The sequence below is a fragment of the Pterocles gutturalis genome, unplaced genomic scaffold, assembly GCF_000699245.1.
Source record: "Pterocles gutturalis isolate BGI_N339 unplaced genomic scaffold, ASM69924v1 scaffold1383, whole genome shotgun sequence".
Classification (NCBI taxonomy): domain Eukaryota; kingdom Metazoa; phylum Chordata; class Aves; order Pterocliformes; family Pteroclidae; genus Pterocles; species Pterocles gutturalis.
The window spans coordinates 37,271-48,263 of record NW_010125214.1 but is presented as its reverse complement, the minus strand read 5'-3'; the positions used below and the strand labels follow the sequence as shown (position 1 = coordinate 48,263).

The 10,993-nt window shown below is 41.6% G+C and overlaps 1 protein-coding gene across 1 annotated transcript; it reads left to right on the top strand.

The window, feature by feature from the left end:
• Positions 1 to 3,001: 3,001 nt before the first annotated feature.
• TMEM45A (transmembrane protein 45A) lies at positions 3,002 to 10,252 on the top strand. Its single transcript, XM_010078461.1, has 5 exons — positions 3,002 to 3,213; positions 5,539 to 5,751; positions 6,565 to 6,749; positions 8,866 to 9,011; positions 9,847 to 10,252. Exons 1-5 carry the CDS (start codon positions 3,024 to 3,026, stop codon positions 9,938 to 9,940), a joined length of 828 nt encoding a protein of 275 aa, XP_010076763.1. The 5' UTR covers positions 3,002 to 3,023; the 3' UTR covers positions 9,941 to 10,252.
• The last annotated feature ends 741 nt before the right edge of the window (positions 10,253 to 10,993 follow it).

Below are 10,993 nucleotides of genomic sequence, written 5' to 3'. Positions count from 1 at the left end.
TGTTTATATTGGATATGCAGCAGTGGCTGCTGTATCAGTCTTTTCTTCTTTTCACCTGTTTTGAAATGCACAAAACCAGTTTTAAACAGAGTATCTTGATGGATTACTTGTATTTAGGGCAGAAAAATCCTGCAGTGATCAGAGCTCTAGATAACCCAGGTGTGAATTCAGACTGAGAATTACTTTTGAAGTCTTGTATACTGTACACCACAAATGACATTAACACACGGTTCTTCATTTGACTCTTATGAAGCTGTACTCTTCTAGGGGGAGGCTTCTCATAGATTTAATTTACCTTTTCTTAATCTAGTATTTTGCTTTGATGTGTTGGACAGGGTAAATCTTTCCATTTGGAGTGCTATGTACCTGTGGTGAGTAACAAAACAGCTGATGAATAAAGTCTTTCTAATGAACAGTGTTCAGTGAGATCGGACATATGGTGAGGAAAGGCCACTCTCTTCACTCTTCCCCTCTTCCTTTCATTCAAAAAAGGAAATAAAACTCCACGTGTCTGAAAAGACAGCGGTGCCTTTCAGGTCAGCAAGTTTCAGAAGAACCAGAAATTAAGTCTTTCAATGCAAAAGAAGTATTTCGAAGTTCAAAGCAAAGTTTAGGCAACTGTCTAAAACTTCAGCTCCTGTTAATACTGCCCTTTTTTGAGGCAAATGATGGTACAGTGAGTACTGGCAGTGATGCACAAGCTGGTCAGACTCCTTGAACTAAAGATGTCCCAAAATGAGGTACCTGTTCCATGACACCGTGGGGGCTGGATCTAACCTGTGGGGCTGAGCCCTCCAACAGCACCCTCAAGAGTTCAACTGCACTGTTGGCTGCTTGAGAGTGAGCAATGCTTTCCCCACCTGCAAATAAAACACACAGACAACAACTCAGCAGGACTTTAAGGACAGGAGGGGAGGCAGAGGAAGGCTGTCCCAACCGTCGGACCCTCAGCTGCTGCCTTCTCCTCCCGCCCTGCCCAGCCCACCCTGGGCAAGCTCACAAGCAGGCTGATTTGGCACCACTAACACATGCTCAGCCCCAGGGGGTTAAGAGCCTAATCTGGCATTTTGTGAGCAGAGATGGAGGTGGTTATCACCATTCCGGTGGCCAGGGTGCCCATGCTGAGAGCCGCCTGACAGGTCTGCCGCCGCTTACTCCTCCTCATGGCTTTTGCAGCTCTTATCTTTGCCAGGTGAAGCAAAGCCCTCCAACAACAGCTCCTGGGCATGGCACCCTTGCTTTTCTTCTTGATGGGAGACAAGTGGCATGCAGGAGCCCTTCCCCATACAGCAGAAATCCTACTTGGAGTCCCTTGCAGTTCATAAAAATAAGTAAACGTGTCCCTCATTCCATCCCTGATTCCCCCGTTGGCTGCCCCACAGCTGGCAGACGCTGTGTCCCTGGGAGCCGTCCCCTGGCTCAGTGCAGCCATCTCGGCAGGCTTCCCTTCCACGCCTGAACACGCGGACGCCAGCACTGGCAATACCTGCGAGGACACACCCAGGAATGGGCTTGCTTGTGCAACCAATATCACGTTTCCCTCCTCCTGTGCTTCAGTAATACTTCCCTAGAAATTAGCTATAGGGAGTTTTATCCAGGGAAAGCTTTTAAAGCTCACCCCTCCCCTTCTGCAGCCCTTACAGTGTGAGAATTAAGCTTTGGAAGAGGAGTGGACAGGCGGTAGGGGCAGGACCATCTTCAGCATCCCTGTTTAAATCACAGCCTGCTTCATGCTAAGCATGAGCAGTTGTATTTTTTTTTCTTCTCCTTTGTGGCTCAATTGGTCACCACTCCTCATGCAATTGGGTAATAGTCTTATGGCAGCTTTAGGAACTGTGTATGCAAAAAAGTTTCTCTTCTTAAAAAAAAAAAAAAAATTAATGCTTTCAGGGGAGTTTAGCCTCCAGAAATAGGAGAGGGCTCACGCTACGTGACTAGGCAGCATTACGTGAACCATCTGCACGTACACCATGGCCCATATGCCACAGTTTAAAACTTCTTATGCAGAGCTGACCGTAGGAAATACTGACTGAAAAGAAAAATATACCAGAGCCTCCATGTTCTATTCATAACCAGATGACTCCAGTGCAGTGTGGTGATCAGGTTTTTAAGTTAGCAACAAAAATAACAGGAAGTACAGATTGCCGATGCTTCTGAAGTTGTTATTCTTGATTACATGTTGTCTGTGCAAAGATTTAATATGCCTTTGTGTCATGATGCACAACTCAGTTTACAATAACTTAAAGAAAAATTGCAATCTTATGTTAGAACTGTCATTTTAATGAAGAATCTATTGGAGCTAAGTTAACTCTGCTGAAAGTTGGGATGATGACCAGAATGACTAGGTTTTATCAGTGGCACTGCTTTTAAATGGCTTTGTAATACTGACCAACAAATAAACTTATCACTCAGGGTAGTTGATGAGGATAATATGTATCTAGCTGTGGGTGCATAATTCACCTATCAAATACTGAGAATACCTTGATGTTTGTAAATCATAATGAGACATCTGGATTAAAATACAAAATAGTTTATTAATGAATAATTACCCACCAGATTTGTATGCAATTAATTTCTCCTTTAGTCAGGTATCATCTTGATTTCTGTTTGTGGAATAAAGAAACATAAAATCCTCTCTAAAGGTAGAAGAACCAAACTGCGAACATTCATTTTGTTCTCCCTTTTGCTAGTATAACTTCAACAGCATGACATAGCGCCTTTTTTTTTTCCCTCTTAACTTTCCAACTTCTAGCCCTGCATTTTGGGTCAGCTGCTCTGCAGTTGGGCCACTTACTCTTGTTCTGCAAAACTATAAGACTTGGGAGACTGTCTGGGTGTTTTTAACACCCAGGGAAGGTAAGTACCCAAATTTATTTTTAAATAAAGTGTGAGGGCTTAATTCAGTGACACCCTTTTGATCTATGTGCAGAGATACTTTAAAATTACAACCCACAGATTTCTCCTACTATTCCAATAATTGATCTTCATTTACTTCAGCTGCAGGTATCATCTAGCAGCAAACCATGGGCAATTTCAAAGGGCACGCCCTCCCTGGAAGCTTCTTCCTTCTTTTTGGCTTATGGTGGTCAGTGAAGTATCCACTGAAGTATGCATGTCGAAAAAACAAGAACGCTTGCTATCTTGGTTCAAGGGCAGGATTTCAGCGCCTGGAGTTTGTTGAGGGGATCATCAAAGCTGTCTTTGCCTTGATTGGTAAGCAAGGTGGACTTGGGGCAGACAATAAAATGCTGTGCCTTTTAACACTTTTTTTTTTTTTAATTTTGTTCTCTGATAAAACATATCTATTCTGTTTTGGTAATTTCTCCTTTAAAACCACAAATCCACAAACTAGCGAGGCCACTGCTATTAATGACATACCTACAACTGTAATGTGGTTTCCATCCGTAGCACCCTTCTGGAGCTTTTTTAAGGTCTCCTGACTACTTCACAGCTGGTTCTTCTGAGTGCTCCTATGCTGTTCACTGCTCCAGGGAAGAAGATAAGATTTTTAGGCAAGGGACTCCCACATGCAGCCTGGGAGCACCAGACTGTGGAGGCACTGCTTTTTTATTTTGAATCCAGCCAATGCAGATATCAGTAGTCTCTACTGAGTTATTGATAAAATATGTAAATGCAGATGCTTCTTCATTAATGTCATTTGAAAGTGAAAATATTCACAAAGAAAGACTGAACTCCAGATCTTATTGCTGCAGGACTGCTGCAGTGGGGCAGGGTGGGGGGATGTGTGTCCTGTTTCTCCTTCTATTGTGGACTGACCTGGCTGCAAACTCACGGGGATGGTTTAGTGAGCTGTGCAGCCAACTGGAAGTCCTTAGTTCTTGCTTACCTTCCAGCATGCTGTATGTTAGCAATTTACCTTTATAGAGTAAGTAAACTAAATAACAGGGGAGGAGGGGTGTTCAGCACATGTTGGTCACAAGCTGAGAGGATCTTAACTGTCAGTATTTTTAGATTTTAGATTCTATCTGCTCTTCTTTAGATGCTCAGAGTTGCCTGGTGTCTAATCAATGGGCAGGTTGTGCCAAAATCTTCTTCCTGCTTTTCCTTCCTCTGTATCAGTTAAGATTCATCAGTATTGAAGTGTTGTTGTGTGTACAGTATATACTTTGATATGCCTTAAAAAATTATCAAAACCTAAATAATAGTGTTCGCTTTGAGGTGTGAATGGGGTTGTTCGCTTTGAGGTGTGAATGGGGTTATCTTTCCTAAAAAATTCCTATTCAGTGATTAGAGGTAGTTGGGCAGCGAAAACACTCATCTAGTGTTTTTTATTTTCACCATGAAACAAAAAGCTATTATTTTAACATATGGGAATTTCAGTTCCAGTCAATAACGTGGATAAGAAAGCCTGACAAGAACAAACACTAAAAGCAGAAGAGGAGTAAAAGCTCCTGTTTCTGTGTTAGGAAAACTTGAAATAAAGGTGGAAAAACACTGCATTTGCTCTGCAGCATATCAACTTATACAGCAGGATGTTGGCTGACACTTCAGAAACAACAGCATTAACTTTAATGTCTTAAAAGCGTAACGTATTTTAAACCCTTCCCAAACTTCACTGATCATATAAAGTATCTAAAAGCGGCTTTCCCCTTTCTGGAGTCCTGCAGCTAGTTAGCAAGACACCAAGGGGCCAAGGTAAGGGAGGCGGTGGAGCAGAATTCAAATACTAACTCAGTATATATTCTCATGGGACCTTTAATAACTCTGCACAGTGGAGGGATTTCCTTTTATGGCTTTATAGGAAAAATCCCCTTTGAATTAAGAGTTTGAACTCTACCATCCTGCATAATGCAGGGGACTGAAACGGTAAATCTTTCTTTTGGGGACTTTAGCATGTGGTAAGCTCATGTTTGAACCACTGGGAAAGGCGGCTGAAAAATTCAGTCAGAGGACTACTACAATAGCAATTGTTGTTTTTTTGGGTTTTTTTTTTGTTCCTTTGGCTGAAAAATTCAGTCAGAGGACTACTACTATAGCAATTGTTGTTTTTTTTTTTTTTTTTGTTCCTTTAAAAAAAAACCACAAAAAAACCCCCAAACAAACCACAGAATAGCTGTCTCCATTTTCACTGCTGGAAACTGCAAGATGCTAACAGTCCCACCAGGAGTGGAGCTGAAGCCTGGTTTCCTCTGGCATTCTCCTCTCTGGATTATGTGATGTGTAATATATGCTTGAGCTCACTCTGTGGTCTTTCCCTCAGCAAAGCAACTTATTTCATCTCTCTTCCACCCACTGCCTATTTGCTTTAAAATTTATATAAAAGTTAATATATTTGAAGCCCCTGTGCATTTTCACTTGAATTTGGCCTGTTAAAAACTTCACTGGGAATGACTGAACTAGAAAGAAGGGAGCAAAACATAGCAACCACCCAGAACAGTTCTGAGGAAGGAAGACTAAACCCCAAATTCTGTTATGCTGTTGGGAGTATATTGTTGCCTCTATTGTTTGTATAAAGACTTATCACCATCTATACCTTAACCACCAGACAAATAGTTATACTTGTCGTTTCATGTGCAGGAATGGTGGCTGAGCAGTTTGTTCCTGATGGACCTCATCTGAAGTTGTATAATTATGAGGAAAAGCACTGGGATCACTTGATGAACTGGCAACATGCCACCATGTACCTCTTCTACGGTATTTCAGGGTTGGTTGACATTGTGGCTCACGGGACCAACGCGTTGCCAGTGGCCATGGACAGGATGATGCTTTCCTTAGCAGTGTTTATTGAAGGTGAGTTTACCTCTCTTTGCAGAGGTGTGTATGAGACTTACAGAGGGGTATCACTCTTTGGTCTGGGATTCTCAAGGCAGCCTTAGAGAATGAGCTTTATGGCACCTGACTTTCAGCTCCCCAGAATGCTGAAAAGAAGGTCAGTCTTGGTCATCCTTAAGCTGCTGAGGGTTTGTCTGCACTGAAGCCCAGAAGGACTGTAGAAGTGTGCAGGTACAATCGTGTACCCATTGTAGAGGTGTATCCGTGCCTTCCAAACTGGCTCAGATAGCAACAGATGTTAGACAACATCTAGACAACAGATGTTAGACAACAGATGTCTCAGATGTTATGAGACTAGCAGCACAAGCCTGTTTTGGGTAAGTGCTTAGTAGCTCTGGCATGGGCTTCAACTTATGGACAGACATGGTATGCAAGTTGTTAGCTAAAGCCAGTGTGAGTGCACTTACCTGCGCAGCAACCACATACTGGAATTGCCCTGGAGACACACTCAATTAACATTTTCTGTAAGCACAGTATATCTCACAGCATCCTTCTTGTTACGCTGCAGAGACAGAGGAATGAGACATTTTGTTAGCTTGTTTTAAATAAAAGGTGACAGACCTGCAGCCTCACATGCAATTTCCATGATCTGAGCTCGAGAGTGGAGGTATAGAGTACATAGGCATCATTCTTAAAAATTAGTCTCAGTTCAGCAGAGAAGGTGATACTGGCATAAAGAAAAATGCTAAAGGTTCACTGTTTTCTAAAAGTAGGTGAAGGGAGATTACAAGGAAAGAAAATATCTTAAACTGCTCACTTAATTCATTCCAGGTTTTCTCTTTTGCTACCACCTTCATGGGAGAGCCATGCTGGATGTTCATGTTCATCAGCTATTGCTATTTGCTATCTTTGGAGCTGCTGTTTGCATATTTCTGGAAGTTTTCTTTCGTGGCAGTATTGTGCTAGAGATGCTCCGTACAAGTCTCTGCATGTTACAAGGCAGCTGGTTCTGGCAGGTAGGTCAGTTTTCTGCCTTAGGAATTTCTTCTTTCACTAAAATGAGTAATTTACCCTTTTGCAGATGTTTCATAGGTGATATTGTATGCCTCTTAAGCACAGATCTCAAAGGATTTAGTGCACTCTTAATGTCCCTTTAAAGAGATAAAAATATTTCTCATATCCATTTTATGGAAGAGGCCATTTTCCTTCTAGCGCCTTTTATCTAAATCAATAAAAAAGCTAAGGCTGTTTGCCCTTGCTGCAGTGATTGACCATTCCTTCTGATCCCTGTAACACCCTGTTCCAAATTTGGCAGCCAAATGACAGTTATTTCAGGGCCGGGCAATATATGCTGTTCTTTACACAGTCCCCATTGTCAGCTGCCGGCGCAGTGAGTAGATGCCCAGTGGAGTACCGCACAGGTGAGGCAAAGCACTCATGGACATTGCCAGGTTCAAAAGGTCTTTAAGCTCCTGATCTGCATTAAGAGATTGGGTGATGTAAAGCCGCCTGCTTTTCCAGTGCTCTGGAAACTGAGCAGAAGAAGTAACAGCTGAAACTTTGTTATTTCAGGGATGTGGCTCCTGAAAGGACTCTTTAAAATGTACCTTCTACACCCTCACTTCCTTGTGATTCTATTCAATTGATAGATATTTGATTGCAACACTTTCTCTGCTGTCAGAACAAGAGAAAGAATTTAATGAACTGCTGTGATCTTGTAACAAAGAAACAGGAGCGCTAGTGCCGATGTGTGTTTCAGCTTATAGTGGAGAACTGAGGTCACTCCAGTGATTTTTCTTTCCAGTATGTCTAGACGGGTTTCCCTTTTTCATATGCTGTCCAGACACCATGAATAAAAACATTTGCTGTTCCTTAGGAGAACTGGGCACCCAGCACCAAATCAAATATTTAAATACTTGCTCTGGCAAGAAGACAGACCCCTGAAACTGCAGTATTTGTCTATAAGTGAACTCAAGAACATGGTGCTGCAGCACTTGGTGTTTTATTTTCTTGTTTGTAAACTTTTATTTGGTCTCTTAAGAAGCTTTACATAAGAAGAGTTAGATGCAACTTTTTTTTGCTTTGTTGCCTGCCTAGTCTAGTTTTAGAACAAGTTATTTATTTAGCTCTGGAGATAATGTGGTTTTTGTTTCAAAGTAAAAAAAAAAAATTGAAGAACTAAAAATACAAGAGATTTAAGCGTGGCTTCTTTCACACCCACATCAGACTTCAACCATGTGTGTGACTGAAAACCACATCCTGGCTGCAGCATGACAAACTTGTAAAAAGTAAAGGGATTTACTTTCTGCATCATCAACACCCTCATTCATTGAATTCTCTGCATGGAAATGCAAAATGCACTCCTCCCCTCCTCCTTCCTCTCCTCCTCTTCCCAGCTCCTAAATTCTCAGCTAAACTGCTAAGCGATGACTTTGAGGAGTATTAGGCAGTAGAGAGGACTGGTGCTTGTTATGCAGACCCCTGTGTAGCCACGGGATTACTAGTTTCCCAGCTTGTGCATTAATATGAATTTGATCGTTCCCAGCTCTGAATAAACAAATCAGCTATGTATTTCACATGAACTTATAGCCTCGGGTGTGAAACCTTCATTTTAATGTAATTTCAAAACCTGACCTTTTTCCTGGATGCCCGAGAAGAAATAAACTTATGGCTTGCCTTTATTTATTAATTTATTATTTGTCTTCTGAACCATGTAACACATTCCTGGATGCTCTTGGGAAGAAGCGAGTCAGTGCAAACGGCCAGGCAGGTTTGCTGGTTGGTGATGTGTTTGCAGTTCAGACCATACATGGCTGAGCATCAGCCCCTTTCCTTCCAGCATGTGATTGTGATTGTTGCAGGACTTGTAGGGCAGGGTCCTTAATTCTCTGGGCAAGAGCAGGGTGTCTCTGGGACTGGCACTGCATCTTCAAAGGCATTTCCACACAGAACTGTGTAAAATGATCCATGACATCTGAGTGTGACTGTAAAATTATCTTTAATAATAACCACAGAAATAATCAGCACTAAAAGAAAATGAAACATCTGCTTTGTGATGGGTAGCTTAAAACATAATGTGACATAGGACACACATCAAATGACATTTGCTAATTATCTTTTGTTTTATTACAGATTGGCTTTGTACTTTATCCTCCAAATGGGAGCCCAGAGTGGAATCAGACGGATCATACTAATATGATGTTCCTGACCATGTGCTATTGCTGGCATTATGCCTTTGCTTTTCTTATACTTGCAGTGAATTACACAATTGTCAGCTGGTAAGTTACTTGAAACACTAAAAATTTGGAGACCTGTCTATTTAGTCTACAGGAGCTTTATTTTAGAAAGGTTTCAGTATCAAATCCAAAGGTTTCCACAAGGTAATTAATTGTCTTACAAGGTAAAATAAAAATTGATATTGCAAATCAATGAAGACAATATGACTCATTGCTTCAGTAGAAAGGGGAGAAATAGTCATGAAGTACAGCTCTGACAGCATAACGCTTCCTGCATAAAATGAATGTTCTTCGATAGGCTTCTACATTTTTAAGTGCATATAAAGTATAGAAGTAGGAGCAACTTTTTTTCCTACAACATCTTCTCTCCCAGTGCTCATCTCTACTAATTCTAAGTGGCTTAGTCAGTAGGCTTCATGACTTAACTTTGAAGACTTTAACTTTGGACAGGTTTCATTGCTAGCAATTTCCTGTGATCAGACCTGATTTCTATTTCACTTGTCAGTTTCATCCCCTAGTTTCTAAAGCCCTTTTCCTTGCTGCCCAGTGCTAATTCTGGCAAAATTACAACTGCAGTGTTAACTTGGTTGTAAAAATGAGCTTCTCACCTATTGATCATGCTTTGGCCATATGTAGTTCTTGCAGTCTTGTTTTGCATGCCATCACTATCATTTGTAATGCTTGAAATCACTATCTACTCATTACAATGTCTTCCACGGTGGCCCACTACAAGTCTGCATAAGTCAACCACCCTTGCTCCCTGATGAGATACAAGAATTAAGCAGTTTTTTACCATGTAAAAATGTCCAGATGAGCCTTGGAGTTACTATTTGATTTCTAAGATGTATGACAACTCTTTTTTTGTTGTTGTTTTCAGGGTGGTTCGTTCAAAGGTTAAACGGTCCCAGTCCATGGAAATGGGATTACTGAAAACATGTGAACGAGATCAGGAGTCAGAAGATGAAATTTAGTATGAATATGGCTTGACTAGTTTACCTGCTCTGCCATTAGGCTAATTGATACCTCATTTCTACATTTGTTTGCCATCTTATTCTTTACTAAAACTTGCTATGCAAATATCATCCCCCAAGTGCTGTCTACATCTACACAGTTACGTCTTTATTGTGGAGGGTAAGCTTGGTATCGATTTGTAGTGGTTGCACTAGTACCTTGCTTATCACATGCTTCAAAGAAAAACAGACTAATATTAGACAGACTTGGATGGGATGAAGTGGCATGATGAAGTTTGCATGCTTGCCTCATCAAAAGTTAAGCAAAATGTTTTTCAGCTGCTGCTGAACGGACTGTTAACTTTCCATAATTAGCATGTCCAAATAAGTGCGTTCGTTGCCCTGCAAGAAACTGTGCATATATAAGTGTATAGACCTGGAAAACAGTAGAACAAGATCAAAAAATCAGTCTTGCAGCTGTCTGGTATAACATCTTCATGTCTCTGCTTGTAGTTTTATGTTCAATGGAAAGAACTATTACTCATTGCAAACCCATTCAGTGTTTCATTGAAGAGCGTGTAGTGTGTTCCCTCCTGCAGAGACACTACCAAGCTTGGTAGGAGGACCAAAGAGGTGTGTGATGATCAACAGCCACTGCAGTTATTCCCTTGTGCACCTAGATAGTGCTGCCTCTTTGCCATCATTTGACTTTGAAAGGCAGCAAAGTGACTCTGCTTCTCCCCAGCACCTGGAGCAGCTTATTTTCCAGAACAGCTGAAGGGTGTGCAAGTGAGGCAGGGCCCAGGTGCAAAGCCAGTTTCTTTCCCAAAGTTATCTCATTTCCTTTGGTGGAATGTGATGGATTTCTGCAGGGTTTGTAGCAGACCCAGCATGTAGGTCAGGAGCGGGCAATGCTGATCTGTGGGCAGGATGAGATGGACTTGCCTCCTTTTCCCTGTGTCATCCCTACAAGTGCTGGGCAGCCTGCAGTACTGCATGGTAAGGTGTGGGAGGGCAGATGTTACCTTCATAGTAGCTCCATGCCCAGCCACCCACAGCACTGAGTGAATTAAA

What these genes read in the sequence shown, in the direction of transcription:
- TMEM45A (XM_010078461.1), top strand. Translation starts at nt 3,024, where the DNA reads ATGGGCAATTTCAAAGGGCACGCCCTCCCTGGAAGCTTCTTCCTTCTT. An exon ending in AGCTGTCTTTGCCTTGATTG is followed by an intron (nt 3,214 to 5,538) that starts GTAAGCAAGGTG and finishes TTTCATGTGCAG; the next exon opens with GAATGGTGGCTGAGCAGTTT. An exon ending in AAGGCAGCTGGTTCTGGCAG is followed by an intron (nt 6,750 to 8,865) that starts GTAGGTCAGTTT and finishes GTTTTATTACAG; the next exon opens with ATTGGCTTTGTACTTTATCC.